The 22,567-nt window shown below is 45.7% G+C and overlaps 1 protein-coding gene across 1 annotated transcript; it reads right to left on the bottom strand.

Annotated features, from left to right (window-relative positions):
- Positions 1-6,679: 6,679 nt before the first annotated feature.
- PANX1 (pannexin 1) lies at positions 6,680-21,743 on the bottom strand. The gene is made up of 5 exons (XM_033146133.1): positions 21,522-21,743; positions 14,037-14,176; positions 10,601-10,815; positions 8,825-9,495; positions 6,680-7,908 (listed from the first exon to the last, which is right to left on the bottom strand). The coding sequence occupies exons 1-5, from the start codon at positions 21,700-21,702 to the stop codon at positions 7,817-7,819; spliced, it is 1,299 nt and encodes a 432-aa protein (XP_033002024.1). The 5' UTR covers positions 21,703-21,743; the 3' UTR covers positions 6,680-7,816.
- Between the last annotated feature and the right edge of the window lie 824 nt (positions 21,744-22,567).

Genomic DNA, 22,567 nt, shown 5'->3' with positions numbered 1-22,567 from the left:
ATTCTCTCGTTGGTGCTTCGCAAGACGAAAAATTCGCTATACGACAGCACTCGCAGAACGAATTATTTTCGTCTAGCGAGGCACCACTGTATTCTCTAAAGAGATAAGAGCCAAATAGGGGTTAGGAGCCAAGTTTTGTCGAGTGATATTGGACATTAAAGAAAGTACGCAGGACCAAGATTGGTTAACCACCTTGTGTTCCCATCACAAACGCAGGAACGAGCCTCAGTGCCCACATTTTCTCCAACAATGGGCAGGCACAGACTTTGCTATTTGGGAAAGGCATCTACAACAATTTTGAGAGTGGCCTCCCAGATATTGGCCAAAATAGATTTTTTGGGACGCTTTGTCCAGAGACTATCTCCGAGTGTTTCACCCCTGAAGAAATCTTTTACTTGCCTTTGCAGTTAAATTAAGCAACACAATAACCTTAAAGCCCGTTCAAGGCTGAGAAACTAGATGGAGAAAATGAAACAAGAAAACACAATTCAGTTGACATGTATTTTAGTTGCAATGGCTCTTATTGATTGCTTGTCAGAGTGCTACTTTCTGAGCTAAATTATGGAGTCTGCAGAACAGGCTTCTTGCTGTGACTAAATCATTTTTTTGCAATGACTAAGTGTTGTTCTGCTTTTGTTTCAAATATGTCATGGTGTGACATTTGAAAATAATCACCAGGATTTTAATGCATTTGTTAGCCCTGGTTTGTTACGCTAGGGTTTCCGTAAAGGCTTGCTTTGTGAAACAGCAAAAGAATTGCAAGAAAGCTCCTTCTGTGACTAAATAATAAAGACCGTTTCTGTTACCAACTGCCTGGGTCCTCTGATTCCATCATATGGGTCTCCAGATGTTGCTGGACTACAACCCCCATGATCTCTGGCCATCAGCTAAGCTGGCCGGCAATGATGGGAGTTGTAGTCCAACATTATCTGTGAAGAAAGACTGACAAGAATGTCAAAGAATTCTGGAGTAAATCATTAATGCAGCTGGATAAGCATAGGTCATACATGAACTATGCTGCTATAGATAGAGGTAATAGGACATTAAAAAACAACAATTAGTACATCGAAATGTTCAAGAGCAGTGATACGACCAGGACAGGGCTTTAGGGTGGAAGGGCCTCAAATTTAGCAGGGCTGCATACCCAAGTGTCCTGATTTCTCACAGACAGTCCTGGAATTACAGAAGCCATACTGGTTTCTGATTTAATCCCAGAATGTCCCAGTTTTCCTTTTTCCTCCCCTTCGGAGAACGTGTGTGTGTGTGTGTGTGTGTGTGTGTGTGTGTGTTTCTGTCTGTCTGTCTGTCTGTCTGTCTGTCTCTCTCTCTCTCTCTCTCTGTGTGTGTGTGTGTGTGTCTGTAGGTGAAAAAACTTGAGTACTGTTTATACTGAAAATAAAATAACTGCACCAAATAAAGGAAATGGTGAATAATTGGGAGTGGGGAGACTTGGTAAACTGTATTATATTTCTATTTAAATGATAGTCATCATTTCTAGATTTGCATGTCCACACTCTGTAGCTCAGTGGTAGAGAGCAAAAGGTCCCAGGTTCAATCGCTCATCTGCAGGCAGGGCTTGTCTGAAACGTCCCTTGTCTGAATACTTGGCAGGTCTGTGTCAGTCAGGATAGACAATGCTGAACTAAATGAGACCGTGGTCTGACTTGGGATAAAGGTAGCTTCCTATTAATTGGTACAAGTGAATTAAAAGCAGGTCTGCATATTTTTTTTGACAAGCATTTTAATTTCTCCCCTCTCCCCTGTCTGTCTCTTTCTGTCTTTCTCTTTACAGAGAAAGAGAGAGATGGACGGGTGGCTTTTAATCATGGTGTATATATGTTACTGTCAGGATCAGGCAGATTGCATCTGAGAGCCAGTGTGGTGTAGTGGTTAAGAGCGGTAGACTCGTAATCTCGTGAAACGGGTTCGATTCCCCGCTCCTCCACGTGCAGCTGCTGGGTGACCTTGGGCTAGTCACACTTCTTTGAAGCCTCTCAGCTCCACTCACCTCACAGAGTGTTTGTTGTGGGGGAGGAAGGGAAAGGAGAATGTTAGCCGCTTTGAGACTCCTTCGGGTAGTGATAAAGCGGGATATCAAATCCAAACTCTTCTTCTTCTTCTTAAGCGTGTCAGACTAGGACCTGGGAGACCAGGGTTCCTCCCCTCCACACTCATCCATGAAGCTCACCGAGTGGCCTTGGGCCAGTCACTTCCTCTCAGCCTAACCTACCTCACAGGGTTGTTGTGAGGATTAAACGAGGAGAGGAAGAACCATACACGCCACCTTGAGTTCCCTGGAGGAAAATGTGGGATATATGTGTGTGTGTGTGTGTGTGTGTGTGTATCCCAGGCAGGAGAATGCTGTTGTGCTCAGGTCCTGCTTGCAAGTTGCCCATGGGCATCTGACCGACCAATGTGAGAACAAGGCATTGGACTAGATGGGCCATTGTTCTAATCAGGCAGTGCGCTTTTATGTTCAAAACATGACGGTTGGACAAATGGCAATGGTATAATACGTTCCAATCAAATGTCAGGGCCTATGTGGTGCTATTTCTGCACCTAGTTGTCTTGAAGGATAGTAGATCTGTCACTTGGCCCCAAACTCCCACTCTGAAGTATAGTTCCTAGCCTTAGTTTGGTCGTTAACCTGTAGGAGACGGAGAATGCCACATGGTAGAATGTGATAGTATACTATTTCTGTAATAAAGCCCAACAAGATGATTTGCATGTGGGTGGAGCTGCAGTACGTGTTTATGCCCATCTTACGCCAGGCATGGAATCATCAGATGAGAGACACTGTAGACATAAATAAATGTGCAAACTCAGGCCACAACAACTGTTTTCTTGGAAAACCGCATATTTTCCCCCACAAGAAGAAAAACAAAAGTTGTCGCGTGTTGCAATTTTGGGCAGGTGACAGGAAGGGGAAGGAGGAAGGAGGAAGCAAGCCTTCTCCTCCTGCTTCTTAAATGGTCAGCCTCCAGCTGTTGCTTTCAACTCAAAAAAACAAAAACAAATAAAATGGTGGAGAAAAGATTCATATGGATGTGTGATTCGGCCAGTGGGAAGAAGGTGCAGAAGGAAAAGGTTCCTCCCAAATATTCTGCCATGGTATAAAAACAAAAACAAAAACCACTCAATTCCTTCTTACGCAGAGACCTACATAAATGTGACAGTCACAGAATTACTTTCAAACCACATCCTCTTCTCAAGTCCCACAGTTGCAATCATACACCCTATAATTGCTCTTGAGTGAAAGCGTTGTTAAGTGAACAGAGGCAGAAGCTGAAAGTTTCTTTTCCAGTTGCATGGGAGTTATCCTATAACCTGTGTGGAAAGGGAACACTGGTATTGGGCACATTTACATGTCCACCTTTGGAAAAGAAAGCAACACACACACACACACCCCCAAAAATCCCCACCATTCATTACACAGACCAATTCCCAATCAGTTGACTCTGAATCCACTCAATTTCCCCCACTGTGAGCCAAGTAACCCCGTAATATTTCTCTATCTCCTGGATAATCAGACAGGTACACACACATGTGAGGCTGGATGTCTGTCAAGGATTCCCCAGCAGCGGGTTGGACTAGATGACCCTCGGGAGTCCCTTCCGACTCCACAATTCTGTGATTTTGATTCTAGAAGCAGCTTCAGTTTTGGGGAAAAGGATGGAGAGACGTGCACAAAGGTTGACACTCTCAAACCGCCAGCATCATAGTGAAATCCATTGGCAGTTCAGTGAATTTGCTTCAATTAATCACAACAGCCGTGATGTTTAAGTCCATTCTTACTTGGCCGAAACAACAGTAACCACTGGGGTACCCACAAAAGCAGTGGTCACAGGCCTATAAATGACAGACCCATCACTTCGCCTTGTCTGTAGAAATTAAAGTCACATAGTGAACAGAATTGAAATCGGTTAACAAAGCAATGGCCTTACTGGACCAAGCAAAGCTTCATGGCCACAGACCCAACAATAAATTACTTCACATGTCTTGGCTCCTTTTCAACAACCCCGTCCCCCAAGCTTGTTCCCGAATAAACAGATGCGATGTTTGACAGTGGAACGGACTCCCTCGGAAGCTGGTGCTTTTCTTCCTTGGAGGTTTTCAAGCTGAGATTCGATGGCCATCTGTCATGGATGCTTGTGCTGAGATTCCTGCATAGCAGGGGGTTGGTCTAGATAACCACTGGGGTACTTTTCAACTCCACACTTCTATGATTTATCAGCCTGTGTAGACCAGCTCTGAATCTTGATTACACGTGCCAAGCATTAGCACCTGGCTTTGCAGGAGTCCCCTGTGGATGGTCATTTGATTCTTAGTTTGGCAGATTGCTTCCCTTGAGAGCCAGAAATTGCCATATGTTTTATGTGAATGCACAGCATTCTCAGGGCTGTAACCACCCTCATTTTCATTATTTTCCTTCCTGTGTTGAGTATGCATGATTCCACCCCACCCACCGTGCACCTTCTGTGTGCCCACAGGATGTCGGACAGATTCCCCCCACCTCTGGCGTCATAGAAAAGGAGAAGAAGGATTTAGTTAATGCTGCATAATTAATTTATTGGCGTCAGAAGCAGAAATTGCAAAGACTACAAAAGACACAATTTGAAGAGCAGTGGCCTAATATAGCCCATTCCTTTTATACTTTAAAATCTATAAAGAGCTGCGTTATTTGCCTGTTGTTTTGGCACATTCAGTGCAAGAAGAGCTACTGTGAACTGCCTAAACAATGTGCAGCTCTGGCCCCGAAATGGAAAACGAGCAAAGTCCCAACTAAAGAAGAATGGCAACTTAAGTTGACAGAACATGCACAACTCGAAGACCTAACATATAGAAAAAGAGAACAAGAACGACATATGTTTAAAGAAGATTGGAAAACATTTACTGAATATATGGGAAGTAATTGAGTACAGCTGAAAACACTGGCAGCATTAAGATAAATTCAACAGTGTAAACAAGTTTTGATGGATGCAATAATGGAATAATGAAGAGTATAGTTTTTGTAAAACGTGCAGGGATTTATGATATGCAAAATGAACCATGGGAAGAGAAGAAGGGAAGTCATTGATATCTTAAGGATGCAAAATGAGTATTTTAAATTGTAAAACAGAAAATGTAATTAAAAAATCACACACACACACACACACACACACAATTTGCAGGTCTGTTTCAGTACCAACTTACTTTATTGCTCAATTTTTAGATTACTTTTAAGCTAGTTGGGTCTTTAGTTGTAGTGATAGTTATGGAAGAAAGGGGACAGCTACCATTTCAGTTGTCACATCAAACCGAGTGTGAATCATTCGCACACTTTCAACAGACAAAAAAGGTAGATTTCAAGCTAGCTTTAAACAAATACCTTTAATTGCTGAAAAGAAACGCCTGAGCAGGGGACAAGTGTCAAGTGCTGCTGGTAGATTTATTATTCGTTTCCAAATAATTTCCCATTCAGCAAAGACAAGAATCGAGAAAATGTGTCACAAGGAGGCAACATTTATTCATACACATCTTTTTATAAATGGCTTTTGGTTCAGCCACTAACAAATGCGACAAATCTTACTGTTGTCACATTGCAGTTAGGCGTTTTGTTCAAACATAATTGCAGTAGTACTTGAAATGTTTCAAGTTGTCAACCTCTTATGCAACACAACCCCCCCCCCATGTCTACTCCATGCAATTCTTCTATGCAAAGTGAACATAAATACATATACATATACATATACATATACATATACATATACATAGGGAGCTCTCTTTTCAGAGCACTGAAAAGTGCTCTGCCTACTACAACTGGCAGCAGCTTTCAAGAGTCTCAATGGCTCAAAGACTGCATTTGCCAGTCCTTTATCCAAAAACGCTGGGGGTTGGACAGGGATGACAGACCTACAAACTTTATTATTTATACCCTGCCCATCTGGCTGGGTTTCCCCAGCCACTCTGGGCAGCTTACAGCACATAAAAACTTCCCACTACAGGGTTGCCTTCAGAAGTCTTCTAAAAGTCAGATAGTTGTTTATTTCCTTGACATCTGACAGGAGGGCGTTCCACAGGGCAGGTGCCACTACCGAGAAGGCCCTCTGCCTGGTTCCCTGTAACCTCACTTCTCACAGTGAGAGAACCACCACAAGGAGGCCTTTGGAGCTGGACCTCAGTGTCTGAGCTAAACATTACAAAACCTCCCTTTAAGCTGCGAATAATCTGCATTTTGTCACCGTTAAAAGACCATCGACACTGAATGCTGAAGGCAACAGTTGGTAAGGTTAAGGTTGCTTTGAGCCCTATTGTAGATCTTTGTCAAATCTCCCTTAATACAGGTACCTCTGGCCCTTTGTTAAACTACAACTCCCACCTGCCCCAGCAGCATGGCCCATGAAGAGGGGACTTGTAGCTCAGGGACATCCGGAGGCACAAAGGTTCTCCACAGATGCCGGCGTAACACAAGTAGCATTAGAAGAAAACACTGCATCAATGTGGATAGCGCTGAAATGGTGTTTTTCAAAACAAGTATAGCCTTGTCCTTAAAAATGGGTTTTCCTGCTTGCAGTTTGAAGAGCACCCGGGAGGACTGCGGTCCCTACAAGGCAGCCCCACCCACTGCTGCTGCTTCTGTCATGCCACGGCTGCACCCTGGCTGCTGCTGCCTGCAACATCCACGCCTTTGGATATAGTGGGAAAGAGATCTACACTTGTGCGCATGAGGAGTTCCTCTGTGCAAGGAGGAACCCCGGCTGCAAAGAAAGCCCAGTTTTGCGGTCAGTCATCTTCCAAAAGCAACAGGCCTAATTCAGTTTTTAGGGCTGTCCTCACTGTTTTCTCTAAGGGGCAGGGGTGACCGTAGGGCACCTTCCCCAGCAGCACGGTAGCAGCTGACCACAGAAAGTCCTAAGCATTTTCCACACAGAAGATTGCAGGAAAAACCTAAGGGGCACATGGATCTCTTGCATGTGCGTCACAACTGAAATAACGAGAACAAGAGGAGCACCGTTTATCCACGTTACCTGAATTATTATGCATATTCTCACAGCATCCCTCTGTGCAATCACAGTGGCGGTTCTGACACCACAGCAGATTAATATGTATATATTTAGCAGGTGCATATTTGTTTTGGCAAACAACTGAAAGAGGACATGATTTCCCCATGTTTGCAAAGATCATGAAAAACAAACAAACCAGCATTTCCCCCTCTGCAGTCTTATCCTCACAGTTCACTCCCCCTCTTTGTGTGGTGTGCGTTGATCCAAGTCCATGAAATATTCCTAATTTCAGAGCTCTAGTTGCTGGTTAGCTTCGTTTTAAGTGCATGGTCATTAATCGAACGGGAAACAAGTGCGTACATGCACACATGCGAACCAGATTCATGTGTAGAGTGATTAAGGCTGCAATCCTTACCTAGGAGTAAATTCAATAGGATTTACTTCAGAGTAGACATAGTTAAGCTTATGCTGTGATATCCACACCTGTGTACAACTAGGCCCCAAGCGTTCCATTGGTGAGAAGAGCTAACTCCTTTTTTCTTCGGGTCACCCAGCATATTTCTCCCCATGTCCTACTTACAACATGGACTTTCTTCCATCGTTTCTGTACCACAGAATTGGCATAAATAACCTCAACAGTAGGCGATAAGACATAGGGGCTGGGCAGGCATGTAAACATAGGCATATAAAAAGCTTGTAAACTATGGTTTGCCCTCAGGCCCAGCCCCCTTACACACTCAACAATGAGACGAGCACCCAGTGTTCAGTATGGTTCAGTACGCTGGAGTAACTGGGAAGAACAGTCACAATCCACAAATCGCTACGTGGGCCCATCAGCAAGAAGAATCAAGAAGCCTCTGGCGAAGTTTGGCGTCTTCTTTTCCTGCTTTTTCTCCGTTGCCAGGTGACGTCAGTTCTGTTGCATCTGAAAAACAACAAGTCGTGGCAAATGGAAGCTCAATTATTTTTTTCCTTAGAAATCAAAAACAAGTACAGTCATACCTCAGGATGCGAACGCTGCGGGTTACGTTTTTTCAGGTTGGGCTCGCGCCGAATCCGGAAGTACTGGAACGGGTTACTTCCGGGTTTCGGCAATTGCGTATGCGCAGAACTGCTAAATTGCACTTCGCGCATGCGCAGAAGCGGTGCTGCGGGTTACGAATGTGCACAGATCACGTTCGCAACCCGAGTGTCCGCTCTAGTCTTGTTTCCCTCAAGCACAATGTCCGTGTGCGTGTATGTGTGAGAGAAGAGGGGCTTCCAGTCCTTTATATCGGAGGCATTTGAGAAATACCCACAGATTCTAGGATAGCTGGGATATAACGCTAGGAATGGAGCAAGTGTGAAAGGAGGCCTTGCATTGTAGTCCACAGCATTTCTTTCCTAACTGGTACTTTAAAGACATTGGGGTGACCATCTTGTACACATTTGGGGTGGGTGGGGAATAAATCCCTTTGAATTAAGCAGGCTTACTTCAAGATGAAAATGTGTTGGATGTGTGATCCGTGACTTCACATTCCAAATGCTACTTTAAGTCTAGAAAGGTTCAACGGAATGGCATTGTTTTATGGTGTTTTAAGCTGCTGCATTTTAGAACTGTACACTTATGATATGCTTTTGTAAATTATCTGGAGGCATTAGTCTGAGGCAATTAATACTCCTCCTCCTCAAAATGCCTAGGCCTGTGTTTGCTTGTTCTAGCTGTGGCGTTTTTTAATCCTTAACAAAATGAGGTGTTTCATAGCTTTTCCTGTACTATTTAAAAACTTGCAAACCACTTTGGTCAATATATTAGGAGCAGTGATATATGCATAACATAAAACGAAGCGAAACGACTTTACCCTTCAGTTCTAGCGCACTGTTTGCATTTTCCGGCTCTGCTTTCTTTCCAGAGTCGCCTTTGACGGTGGCTGGCGTGCCGTCTGCAACGTCTGTTTTAATCGAGCCGAGATTCATCAGGAGCTGCATGGGGTCGAACTTCTCGCCACTGCCTTTCAGGTTCTCCAGAACTTTGAGGCACTTGTAAGATTTAAGCTCGCTGACGTTTTCCTCAAGGAAGAGGAGGTAGAGGCTCAAGTCGTTGTAGTGCTTGGTTTTGACTTTGAGGACGTCAAACGTCGGCAGGAGCTCGTACACTTGCAGAATGTCTGAGCGCTGCCTGAAAGGGACCAGCAGCGCATAGAGCACAATGGGCATGAGCAAGAGGTACACAATGATGTTGATATAGCTGAGGAGCTGGAAGACACCGACGGCAATCAGTTTGCACTGGAAGCGTTCGGGAACAGTGGTGTCGTTCTTCAATATCCCGGTTTTGATGTTGCAGATAAACTCATCAGTCATTGAGGAGAGGCTGATGTAATATCCCAAGTAGAGGCAGGAAAGCAGAATGATCATCAGGGTCAGCAAACGGCAAACAATGTACTTGATTATTAAGCTCTTGGAGCCCTTCTTTGTCTTCAGGTACTGTTCCACAATGGGGTATTTGAAGTGGCTTTCGGATATTTCCCAGAAACTGGAGGGGGAGGGGACACACACCAAAGAGACAATATCCAGAGCCATTACACCAGGATTTCATTTGCTCAGATGCTGCACAACACACACACACACACAAAACACTGGGAGGACTCAGATTCCAAAGCACCAGTGTCATATTTTTTTCAGATGCGTTCTGGAAGAGCAATTGTGTTGGTCCATTACAGCAAAAACAATAGAGTGCATTATGGCACCCCAAAGACTACTGTGTTTATTGCAGCGCATGCTTTTGCAGGATAGAGTCTACTTCCTCCAAGAAGAAGAAGAAGAAGAAGAAGAAGAAGAAGAAGAAGAAGAAGAAGAAGAAGAAGAAGGGTTTGGATTTGATATCCTGCTTTATCACCACCCTAAGGAGTCTCAAAGCGGCTAACAATCTCCTTTCCCTTCCTCCCCCACGACAAACACTCTGTGAGGTAAAAACAAAATCGAAAATTCTTTCTAGTAGCACCTTAGAGACCAACTGAGTTAGTTGCTGGTATGAGCTTTCGTGTGCATGCTGGTATGAGCTTTCGTGTGTATCTGAAGAAGTGTGCATGCACACGAAAGCTCATACCAGCAACTAACTCAGTTGGTCTCTAAGGTGCTACTAGAAAGAATTTTCGATTTTGTTTTGACTATGGCAGACCAACACGGCTACCCACCTGTATCTGTGAGGTAAGTGAGACTGAGAGACTTCAGAGAGAAGTGTGACTAGCCCAAGGTCACCCAGCAGCTGCATGTGGAGGAGCATGGAAGCGAACCCGGTTCACCAGATTACGAGTGCACTGCTCTTAACCACTACACCACACTGGCTCTCATGAGGATGATGATGGTGTGTGTGTGGGTTGCAATGGGATGGCAGAATGGAGAACTGCTTGAAATTCAATTAAAATGGTGAGGCAGGTGAGCAGCCCACCACAGAGAAGGCTCTTTTCTGATTGTCACCTGCCTAACTTCTGATGGCAGGTGCAGCGAAGAAAAGCCTCCAATTATCTAAGTCCCTGTGGCCCTCCAGAAGTTGTCAGACTCTGGATGTGAGCAGCTTACCTATTATTCCAACTCAAGTACATTTTAATTCAAAAAAATGGAAAGGCATGGGATGTTACCTCTGAGCCATATTCTCATTAATGGCCGGAGATGAGCCCCTCACGTCCCCATTGCGGCAGCTGTTTGCGGCTTTGATTGCCCTGTTATAGGCTTTGTCGAGTTCTTCCATAATAAATTTCAGGTCAGAGCAAAGGTGGGGGGCCGAGGTGAAGCGCCAGAAGAGACATGGCAGGTACAGTAGGATTGCAACCAGCAGGAGGATGTATGGGAAAAACTGCGGAAGAAAATAACCAGGATAGGGAATTAGTTCAGATCCATCCGCAATCTGTTAAATAATAAGAGGCAAGGAGGGTTGCTGAGACATTTTGCAAACTGATTATGTGGCTCAGTGACAAAGCATTTGCTTTGTATGCAGAAGGTCGCCAGCATTTCCAGGTCGGGCTGCAAATATCTGAAATCCTGGAGAGCTGCTGCCAACCAGTGCAGACAGAACTGAGCTAGATAGATCAATGGTCTGAGTCAGTATAAGGCAGTTTCCGTTATTCCCCATATTCCTAATATTGGGATTATTTTTGTGATACAGGTCTGGAAAGCGTACTAATAATAACATTCACCGCAATCCAGGTACACATTTACCTGGGAGTAGGTCCCACTAACTTAAAGGGGCTTACTTCTCAGTAGACTTGCCTAGGATTGTGCAAGAGACTGAGGCTGAGCGCCTTGGAAGAACCACTAAAAAGCAGAATATAGCGTCTTTGAAATAAATGAATAAATAAGAGCAAGCATGCCAACATTTTAGCTGGCACTGGCGCTGCGATTTTAACAGCAGACTGAAAAACCAGATACAGAGCATCTTATTGTGCCAACATGACTGCAGAAGTGCCCTCTTTCTTTGGTATGCCAGAGGCTGTAAAAGGGATGGGAGCAGGACCAATGGAAAAAAAGTTGGTCATCCAAAGCCAGAGAGGGTGTAAGAGCAGTGGCATACTGATGCGGTTAAGTACAACACACTATTGATGTTGCCGCATGTGAATGGCCTTGGGATGAAGGACAACTCCAAACAACAGGTTGATAGGTAGAACATGAATCTGGGGTGTAAGAGCAAACTGGCCTTGAGAATTCAGCCACCATTGTGATGTAGTGAGAAAAAAAAATAGACGAGAGGAGCTGCGGCAGTATGGGACAACATGGAAGCAGGGCAGAGGTCAGGCTGGAACTGAGCCGGCTGCCTGGCTCACACATTCTTTATTCCTCTGCAAAATGAGTCTGTATCTGGGAAATGATCCAATCTTGGGAACCGTCAGGGAATCAAATCAGTCTTGAAAAGCTCTTACTCCAACCAAGAGGGCCTTTTGTTTTGTTTTTTTGCGTGACAGCTAGAGAATTAAGACTAGACGAGAAGCCTATTTGCGTTCAACTGCTTTCTGGCTCTCAACCAGAGCTGTCAACCTTCCTTTTTTTTGCATTGGGAAACGGCCATAGCTCACAACTTTCCCTTTCTTTGCAATGGGAAATGGCGCTGGAATAAGGGAATTTCCCGCAAAAAAGGGGAAAGTTGACGGCTATGCTCTCAACCTTTCCCCTTAACCTTGTTTTCCTCCCCCGCAAGCTCATCTGCCCATTCCTCGCTTCCTTTATGTAAGAAGCAGCTGCTTCTCTCTGGCTTTATCATTCTGAACTAGCACTGCTGTAAACTTGCAAGAACAATATCAAAGTGAATGCCCTTCAAAAGGACTGCCAGCTCTCCCAAGTCTTTCAGACTTTGGGGAAGGGAAATGCAATTCACGGCCTGTATAACAATAAAAGAAAATATGCTTAAAATGTTCTACCGGTGGCACATCACTCCAGAGATACTATCAAAAATATACAAAAAACAGTCTAATCAATGCTGGAAATGTTAAAAAAAGAAGTGGGCACTTTCTATCATTTATGGTGGGATTGCAAGGTAATAAGTAGATTCTGGAATGAGATTTATGAAGAATTAAATAAATTATTCAAAATTACATTTACAAAAAAAAAAAAACAGAATCCTTTTTATTAGGGATAATTATGGATGAGACCCCCAAAAATAATATAAACGTTTTTCTATACGCCACAGCGGCAGCCAGATTATTAATAGGGAAAAACTGGAAAGGAGAGAAAACCCCATCATTAATTGAATGCAGAAGCAAAATGTATGAATTGCTAGAACTGGCAAAATTAACGGCTTGTATTAGAGGCCGTTCGAATCAAGAAGTAATAAAGGAGTGGCAAGGCGTGAAAGATAACGTGAAATTACAGTGCTCCGTATTTGACATTTTGATAGATATGTAATGAAACGGGTGGGGGTAAACAAGATGAAATATGTAAAATAAGATAACAATTATAGTAGTTATTTAAGGATCTGGTGACTTCTGTTTCAGTGTATCTGAAGAAGTGTGCATGCACACGAAAGCTCATACCAAGAACAAACTCAGCTGGTCTCTAAGGTGCTTCTGGAAAGAATTTTCTATTTTGTTTCAATTATAGTAATAAGTAACACAGTGAAAGAGATGAAAGTAAAATAGAGATTTAATGAGATCACACAGGGGTGAGGGGGAGTGGGGAGTAGTGGGGAAAGGGGGAAATGTATTTTGATGGTTTAATGCTTGCATGGTTTTTATCTTTTCTTGTATGGATCTGAAATAAATAATTTTTAAAAAAAAGACTGCGAGCAAAACCAAGCGAAGAGCTCTATGAACCCATTCACAAATGCGTGGCGACATAGGTTTCCATGGCCCGCAACAGCTTCTGTTAAGTGCAAGCAACAGTCCCAACTCATTCATTTCCTCTTTATATCTACACTAGGGGCTGTGTCCTTGCTTGGTTAGCTTTGCTCACCTACGCACCACCCCCTGCTTCCTAAATGTCCTCCTGCTCATACTGATTTCCACGCACTGACAATGCGGGTGAGGGATAAAGTGCAGTTCCCAGAATTCTTTGGGGGAGGCTATTCATGTTAAATGTGGTTCAAATCTATGGATGTGATTGCCAGCTCTTCTTCCTGGCATCGCCCCCCGCCCACGTTTCAAAGAAGACTGCTTTCAATATGTGTGTGAGAGAGAGAGAAAGAAAGAAAGAAAGAAAGAAAGAAAGAAAGAGAGAGAGAGAGAGAGAGAGAGAGAGGATATTCAATCATGAAATGATTCCACCTGAAATGGCACAGATTAGGAAAGCTTTTACCCTATAATTTGCTGCTTTCAAATGGAAAGAGACATAATTGGGCCAAGGGGGTTGTTGTTATTATTATTACAGTACTGCTATTTTTAAAAATAAAAATAAAACTACTACTTCTAACAATGACAGGTTTAAAAGCTCTGGGGTATTAGGGCAAAGGCAGCTAATGAACGATAACAATCAAAACACAGATGAGTAACACCATGAATGCCAGTGGGAATGCGTGCTACAGCTTCAGGTGCCTGAGCTGGGTTTTTATTACCCAGAATAAAGAAGATGTCGAAGGCCCATTATACAAACTTTATGAAGCCAGAGTGGAAGGTGCCCCGAGTCACTCTGTGAAAGCTGTTTTTGCTGTACAGCCGCCCAGCAGTAGGAGTCCACGTAAGCAGCCTGGCGCCAGGAAAATGTACTTGGAGAAAAGCAGCTCATCTGGGTACCTAGCAAGTAAAGAAGGATGCACTGTAAAAGGGGGACAGCGTGAAATATACAGGGTACAATACAAAAACGGAGGGTTTGGAACCCATTTTGACAGGCAGCAGGAGCAAGTAAAGGAGGTTTTGCCTAGGTGACACCATTTCATGCTGCAGGTATGGCGTGTGAACAGACATGCACTGAGCAAACACGTGTTCATGTCTGAATGCTTAAGTGGGCGGGGAGGACACAGAAAATCAGGAAGCCTAGCCTTCTTCCTGACATGCGATTTTTCTACATGCAAGGGGGAGTTCGAAACAGTGAACCCATGGAAAAGGTTAACCATTACAAAACACAGTTTGGATCACATGAGTGTCATTTCTTCATTTTGTTAGCTTGCGCCCAGTTCTCCCATCTGTTAAGGTCATTTTGAATCGTGCTTCTGTCTTCTGCAGCATTAGCTACCCTTCCCAGCTTGGTGTCACCTGCAAATTTCATGAGCACCCCCTCAATTCCTTCTTTCCAAGTCATTTATAAAGGCGTTGAACAACAACGGGCCCAGGGCAGAACCCTGAAACACCCCAGTGGTCGCTTTTCCCCCAGGATGGCGAGGAACCGTTAATGAGCAGCCTTTGGGTTCGGCTGCTAAACGGCAACTCCCATCATGCCTGACCATTGGCTCCGCTGGCTGGGGCTGATAGGAACTGTAGTCTAACAATACCAGGAGGGTCATAGGTTTCCTACCTGCGAAGCAGTGTATAAAAAAGACACGCACACAGCTCGGTGCGTAGAGAGAGTGGCTGCAGCAGAGAAGCTGTCTTTCTGTGCTGTCAATCTGCCCAGGAAAGGAAGGGGCACAGCCGGGAAGCAGGACACCAAGGGGAGCACTTCGGGAACACTGTCATGCCCCACCCATGCAAGGATAAAAGACCCATGGGTGGGGGAGCGTAGGTGGGGCCCTGGGCTAAGCAACAGAGAAAGGAGCTGGAGGGAAGCAGAGAGAAAGAAAGGTAAAGGTAAAAAGGATTCCTGGATGGTTAAGTCCAGTCAAAGGTGACTATGGGGTATGGCGCTCATCTCGCTTTCAGGCCGAGGGAGCCGGCATTTATCCACAGACAGCTTTCTGGGTCATGTGTCCAGCATGACTAAACCACTTCTAGTGCAACAGAACACCGTGATGGAAGCCAGAGTGCATGGAAATGCCGTTTACCTTCCCGCCACAGTGGTACCTATTTATCTACTTGCACTGGCATGCTTTCGAACTGCTAGGTTGGCAGGAGCTGGCACAGAGCAACGGGAGCTCACCCCATCGCGGGGATTCGAACCGCCGACCTTCTGATCGGCAAGCCCAAGAGGCTCCGTGGTTTAGACCACAGCGCCACCCGCATCCCAAAAGAAGCATGTGAAGAGAAGAAGCATGTGAACAGGGTGAGGTTGCTGGAAGTAGCAGCAGGGAGACAGCTTCTAAGTGTGGGGTGTAGAGAAAAAGGTAGAGGCAGAGCAAGATAAGGAGTAGGGGTGTGAAATTGAAAGGTTAAGAGCAGTGGAGCAGGGAGGGAGAGAGATAAACCAAATGTGTTCTTGAGTGTGTGAAGTTATGCAAGGAAGGGAGACAGTTTTCTACAGCGCAGGTTGAACTGGCTTGTGCTTCCTCAGTGACAGGGAATAAACAAAGGATCCCTAGTGCGAATTACACCTGCAGTGGGCCATAAACCAAGTAAACAGAGACACCTGATAGCCAATGTGTCCAATGAAAAGGCATGAGATCCTGAAGGCTTCGCCAGGAACCTCCGATATCAAGCTTAACACAAGGTGAAGGAAGCTCCCTTTGCACATGGTATGGCCAGCAGGGCTTCCTAATGTCTTATGTGCAAACCTCTCATATCTGCAGTGCCTGGCAGCCCTGAAATAATTATTGCTGGATGCGCCAACATAGATCAGATTTACTTATGCAAAAGACTATCCCCTTTTACAACAAAGGCTGAAGTCACAAATGCTTGTAACGTACGCTGCGGTCAGTAAGCGTCCAACATCTGATAAATCTCCACATTCACATCGACAATGTGCAGCAAAGAAAGTTTAGGGGGCCCTGTTTACAGTGCGGATGAAAAGATTTAGTGTGAGTCATAGCTGACATTAATTTCAAAGGCTGTTGTCCTATCAATGCCATAGTAGTCGCAGGGCTCCCTTATGAGTACAGCAGTGTGTTTATGTGAGCTAGCTGGGTCTATTTTAAACCTCAGCCAATTTGGCATGGATCCCAATGGTCCTTTTCTTCCAAAATGCCAGGCAGCGAGGAGATGGGGGCTTTATGGCTACAAAAACTGTTGTCATTCTAGGCACTGGCATGAAAAGCTGGACGATCAGGGCTGCCAAATAACATGAAGCACTCTTGCACTATGGCTCGACAGTTGAACCCTGGGTTTCTCTTAACATCAGAGGTTCCTGGTGAACCCTTCAGAGTTTTGTGCTACTGGTTTCCTTCACACACCCATCATTAACTGTTAAATGGGAATCTCCAAAAACAACAACACCCAAACCCCAGATGCTGTGAAAATGAGGATGAGAAAAAGCAGGAGAAGCATGGGGGTGGTGTGGTAGGAAAAAGCAGCTTTTCTGAGCTGGAGTGCTCATAGGGTCATAGATTTGGAAGGGATCCCGAGGGTCATCTAGTCCAACCCCCTGCAATGTAGGAATCTTTTGCCCAACGTGGGACTCAAACCCACAACCCTGAGATTAAGAGTCTCATGCTCCACCGACTGAGCTGTCTTCCGAAGAAATGGCTGTATCCAACGTTGCAATGGGTGTGGGCCAGGGGACGTGCAGAGCAGCTGTAGCTCTTGAGCCAAATGAAAATTCAACCTCCCCTCTATGAAACACGACCTCTGGCAGCTGTGAGGTTTTGTCATTCCTAAACCATGGAAAGTCCCACTGCTTATTCTTAGCATTGTATAAAGTAGTTTGGGATGTCTGTTTTGCTCGTTTATATGCTCCTCAACTGACAAGTCAGCTTTGGGAAGAGTAAAAAAAATGCAATAGCTATTTTCCAGATTTATATTGTTTCCATTACTGCTTCAAGTTAGAAATAAATTTGTGAGCTGATGAGCAAACTTAATCTTGGCGTCTCTGCTGTGGAGACCCGGAGACCCAGTTTGCATGTAACACTAAGCTAATATTGCTAAAGCACACTGTGGTTTGCTGCGAATGGGCAGGTTCCAGAGCAAGGATCACAGGCCCTGTGCTTATATCCCGACTGTGTTTCAGCCACGCGACCCAGGGCTAAGCCATGGTTTGGTTTACCGTTTGAACCTGGGCTCACGGGTTTTTCTTGCTGCAGTCAAACCAACAGCTAAAGCTGAGGTTTGTTCTTGGCTTACTGCTCAGAGATTGCCTAGAGGAGACAACCTATGAACTGAGGTTCTTAACCATCGCTTAGCTACAGCAGGAACAATAGTGTTTACTATTGTTGGTTTATTATGTAGAACAGGCGTAGCTAACAACCCACCTTTGACATGTTGTTGAATGGCAACTTCCATGGCCCTGTGGTCAAGGATGATGGGAGTTGCAGTGCAGCACTATTGGGAGGGGACCACATTGTCCTCTCCTGGTTTAGTATCCAACAACAAAGGAATACTGAGAATTGAACTGAATCAAAACAAACACAACTCTGTATGCAACGAAAGTATAATATGCACTGAACGTTCCAATGCAACTGGGAGTGGACCACATTGTCCTCTCCTGGTTTAGAGCATTGAGAAAATAGCAATCCTTCTGGGTCAGACTATTTACCGGTAGTTCAGCACCTTGTTTTCCACAGTGGCCAATTAGATGCCCCTGGGAAGCCCAAAAGCAGGATGTGACTGCAATTGCCCTCTGCCGCTGTTGTTCCCCAGCAATTAAGTTATTATTATCATCAATTTAATATGTATACTGCCCTTCATCTGTAGATCTCAGGCGATTCACAACATAAAAATACAATGTAAAAAAACAACACAACCCCCCCCCCCCCAGAAACAACCCAGTAGCTCCCTCCACTTCCATAACACATTTAAAAGGGCATTGGATGTCAATCAGCCCAAGGGTTGGTTAAGAGTCAAAGCGTCATAGAGTTGGAAGGGACCCTAAGGGTCTTCTAGTCCAATCCCCTGCAATGCAGGAATACGCAGCTATCCCTTACAGGGATCCAACCTGCGACCTTGGTGTTATCAGGACCATGCTCTAGCCAACTGAGCTAGTGATTGAAGAGGAACGTTTTTCGCCTGGTGCCGAAAGGTGTGTAATGATGGTGACAGCTGAAACTCCCCGGGGAGAGCACCCCACAAACGGGAGGCCACTGCAGAAAAGGCCTGTTCTCGTGTTGTCATCCTCCAGACCTCACAAGGAAGAGGCACAGGAAGAAGGGCCTCAGGTGAGTATTGCAGGGTCTGGGTTGGTTCATATGGAGAGAGACGGTCCTTCAAGTATTGCAGCCGTGAACCGTTTAAGGCTTTATAGGTCAAAATCAGCACCTTGAATAGGTATAGGTAAAGGTAAAGGACCCCTGACAGTTAAGTCCAGTCACAGACGACTCTGGGGTTGTGGCGCTCATCTTGCTTTACAGGCCGAAGGAGCCAGCGTTTGTCCACAGACAGTTTTTCTGGGTCATGTGGCCAGCATGACTAAGCCGCTTCTGGTGCAGCGGGACACTGTGACGGAAACCAGAGTGCATGGATATGCCGTTTACCTTCCCACCACAGTGGTACCTACTGTATTTGCACTTTTTTTGGCGTGCTTTCGAACTGCTAGGTGGGCAGGAGCTGGGACCGAGCAACGGGAGCTCACCCTGTAGTGGGGATTTGAACCACCAACCTTCTAATTGGCAGGCCCAAGAGGCACAGTGGTTTAGACCACAGCGCCACCTGCGTCCCTTTGAATATGTATACACAGTGCTAAGTAACCATTATGCCATCACAAGGATTTCTACTTGCACAACGGAATCCCCCTCCTCTCCCCTGTGTGTGCCCCACACCCATCCCAAATCTGTTCCAGTGGGAGAACCCAGAGAGCAGATTTCAACAGTGCACAGGGGGAGGGAGTGGGGAAGTCCCAATGTGCAAGGAAAAACTTGACAGGATCGTGACTTAGCCATGCTTTGGATTCTCCTCTAGTCAGCATTCTGTGACTACTGACTATGTTCAGTCATCACTGTACTGCAGGGTGGCGGGCTTCCTTCCACCACAGAGTATTTTATTCAAACCCCTGCAGCATGGTGATATCATATATTCTACAAACAGAGCTCTTAAAAGGACAGAAGCACTAAAACTGATCTCTTCTCCATATGCGTTAAAAAATACGAGGCCCAAGATTGCTATGTTGTCTGGATTGGATTTGTGATTCGTGAGCGATTGGTTGAGAATAAATAGGTCACTGGAGTCTTGGGGGTGGGTTACTGGCGGGATCTGCAGACAATGGGGATAACATGTTCAATAGATTCTAGGTCACAGGGAGGGACTTGGCAGCTGGGTCCCAAACAAGGAATCCTTTTCTTGGCAAGTGAGTTTGGATAACACTGGACAAGACAACCGCCAGAAATCTTGAAGCCCTACAATTTTTTCTCCCTGTTTTTGTTCCGGGGGATGATGCAAGTTTTGTCTTCTGTCTGAAAAATCCATCGGTTCCAGTACTTAAAACATTGGCATCTGTTTCTCCTTTCCTCGAACCAGCTTTACAATAAAGGAAAACAGCCATAGGCTAGCTACCAACAAACAACAATCCATACAGTAGCCCTAGAGGATGAAGCATGGGTTAAAAAGAAATCATGTGACGATATCAGCATTGAGACAAGGAGGAGCAACAGCTGTTATGGAACTGAAATCAAGAGGCACGCAACAAAGGATATTGGTACAGGCATGCCCTGGAATCTGAGAAGTACTCAAGCAATGAAGCTGTTTTGGGCTTCGTCAAAATGTTGGAAAGCATAAAAGAAAAATTCCCTTTTCAAAGCGGAAATGTTGTGATTATTATTTGTGTATTTATATCCCATCTTTTCTCCAAGTTGCTCAAAGTGGCATACAATGGTGTTCTCCCCCATCTCCCATGTGGGTCAGGCTGAGAGACTGTGACTCACCGGCCCAAGTGAACTTCATGGCTGCGTGAGGATTTGAACCCTGGCCTCCGTGGTATTAGGCCAACACTGTAACTACTACACCTTCTCTGCGGCATAATTCTCTGATTAAAAAAACCCTGCAAAACAATGCTTCAGGGCTATTAAAATGCGGCGTAAGTGGCGTTTTGTTGAGTCATGCATCAAAGGGCAGCACAGCCAGTTTCCACACCCAGATATATATATATATATATAAAGCAGGACTTTGAACTGTCAGTGGAAGTGTAAAGATGAGGGAAACAGACAGACAAAGAATTAAAACAAAAACTGATTTAAGAGCTTTTCACAAAATGCTGCTCGTTTTTAGGGAGGTTGCAGAAGTTGTAACTCGCTGCCTTTAAATAATGTGCCTTAGGATGCTCAGAACACAACTTTGTGAGGACAAATGTATTTCCTGACCGGTTCGAATACCTTTTCCTTATGGTATTAGATGAACCAGTGTGGTGTAGTGGTGAAAGTGCTGGACTAGGATCCGGGCAACCAGGGTTCAAATCTTCACTCGGCCGGAAACTCACTGGGAAATGCTGGGCCAGCCAGTCCCTATCTCTCAACCTGACCTACCTCACAAGAGTTGTTGCGGGAATAAAATGGGTAGGAGGAAATACCAATAGTTGAAAGTTGTGACATAAACGTATTAATAATGATTTCCCCAGTCTACACTGGAGAATGCCTCTGCTTCCCCACTCGAACAAAACTTGTTTCAGTTCTATGCACCTTTGTGCAGATTTAACCCATTAAAACCCACTGGATTAATTGAGTTATGATTAGGATTGCCTTGCAAGCGTCCTTACATTGAGAACAGCTCCGATTATTTGCTTTTGCAACCTTCAGAATCCATAGTAATTTTAAAAGCCATAACCTGCAGTCTGGAGTGGTACAGTCCAGGGATGCCAACTTTAATAAAACATTTAAGCAGGTGGTGGTGGTGGTCAGGTAAGCCCCGCCCCAAATAATTGATCATGTGACACGCACATCACTTGAATGGCAATGCCTATCAACTATGCAGCTGTGTTTGTGCGTCAAATATTTTATTGGTGGGGGAGGGGGGGAGGAAAGATGCTAGGAGTACAGTCACATCCCTATCGCCCCTGAAGCCCGGAGTGGTACAGTCGCTCCCCTACCCTGTCGCAAGGTGCGTGCCTATGCATGAGTACCTATCTCGCCCTAGGCCCGGCCCCTCCGTCGCCTGCGGGCGGTGCCAGCCCCGGGGTGGGGCAGCAGCCCCTTACCTATGGAGATCTCCTGCGCGAAGGCCAGCGAGATGAGCAGCAGGGGCAGCCCGACGGCGATGCAGGTGACCAGCTTGTCGACGGCCAGCTCCAGCCGCAGCCCCTTGTACTTGCTCTCCGACGGCTCCTTCAGCAAGAAGTCCGAGAAGACGTACTCGGTCGCGATGTGGGCGATGGCCATGGTCGCGCGGCGAGGGCGAGGCGGCCGCGCCGGCTCACCGAAAGCGCCTCTCGCCCACCCACCGGCCCCGCTCTCTCCTCCGGGCTGGCTTCGTCCGCGGGCTCCCCGCCGGGGGTGGCGGGACTTGAGGTGGGGTCACCGCCGCCGCAGCGCGCTGGGTCCCCCCCGGTGCCTTGCGCGCCTAGCCTGCCTTTGTTTGGCGCGCGCGCCCCTCGCAAGGCGGCGAGGCGAAGGAGCGCGAGAGAGGAAGGAGGGCGCTGCTCAGGCCTCCGCCTCCGCCCGGCCCCTTCCACGCCCCCGTCGCCGGGCGGGAACGGGCTGCTGCCGCCGCCGCCGCCGCCGTCGGCTTTCCCAGAAGACGAGGCGGAGGAGGCTCTTTCAAAAGAGTGCTATTTGTATGATGACCACTTACAAACGCCATCTCCAACTCCTCGAAAGATTCAAAAACGGTATCTCCGAAAAATGGAAGACAGGCGAACTAATACCAGTGTACTGGAAGAAGAAAAGATCACCAGTGTCAAAGCAATGATTTTTCGACATCAACTTCCTTGGACTGGTCATGTTGTGCGGATGCCTGATTATCCTCTTCCAAAGCAACTCTCTATTCTGAACTTAAAAAATGGAAAGCGTAATGATGGTGGTCAATAAAAGAGGTTTAAAGACTGTTGCACTCACAATACAACGACACAGCAAAGAAACCCCACCCATAACTGGCCTCCCCTTCCGCTACACAACTACGAATTTAACAATTTAATGGCACAAGGGAAAAAACTGTTCCTGTACCTAGCCGTTTTTGTGTACGAAGTCCTGACGGGGATGCAAAGGATCTGCGACAATTCCCTCTGCTCTCTTCCTAACTCGGGTA

The sequence above is a fragment of the Lacerta agilis genome, chromosome 4 (assembly GCF_009819535.1).
Source record: "Lacerta agilis isolate rLacAgi1 chromosome 4, rLacAgi1.pri, whole genome shotgun sequence".
NCBI classification, from domain to species: Eukaryota; Metazoa; Chordata; class Lepidosauria; order Squamata; family Lacertidae; genus Lacerta; species Lacerta agilis.
Note: the sequence above shows the minus strand (reverse complement) of the source record. Positions and strands in the feature narration are given on the sequence as shown.

What these genes read in the sequence shown, in the direction of transcription:
- PANX1 (XM_033146133.1), bottom strand. Translation starts at nt 21,702, where the DNA reads ATGGCCATCGCCCACATCGCGACCGAGTACGTCTTCTCGGACTTCTTG. An exon ending in CGCGCAGGAGATCTCCATAG is followed by an intron (nt 14,177 to 21,521) that starts GTAAGGGGCTGC and finishes TTTACTTGCTAG; the next exon opens with GTACCCAGATGAGCTGCTTT. An exon ending in TTCCACTCTGGCTTCATAAA is followed by an intron (nt 10,816 to 14,036) that starts GTTTGTATAATG and finishes TTTCTTCCGCAG; the next exon opens with TTTTTCCCATACATCCTCCT.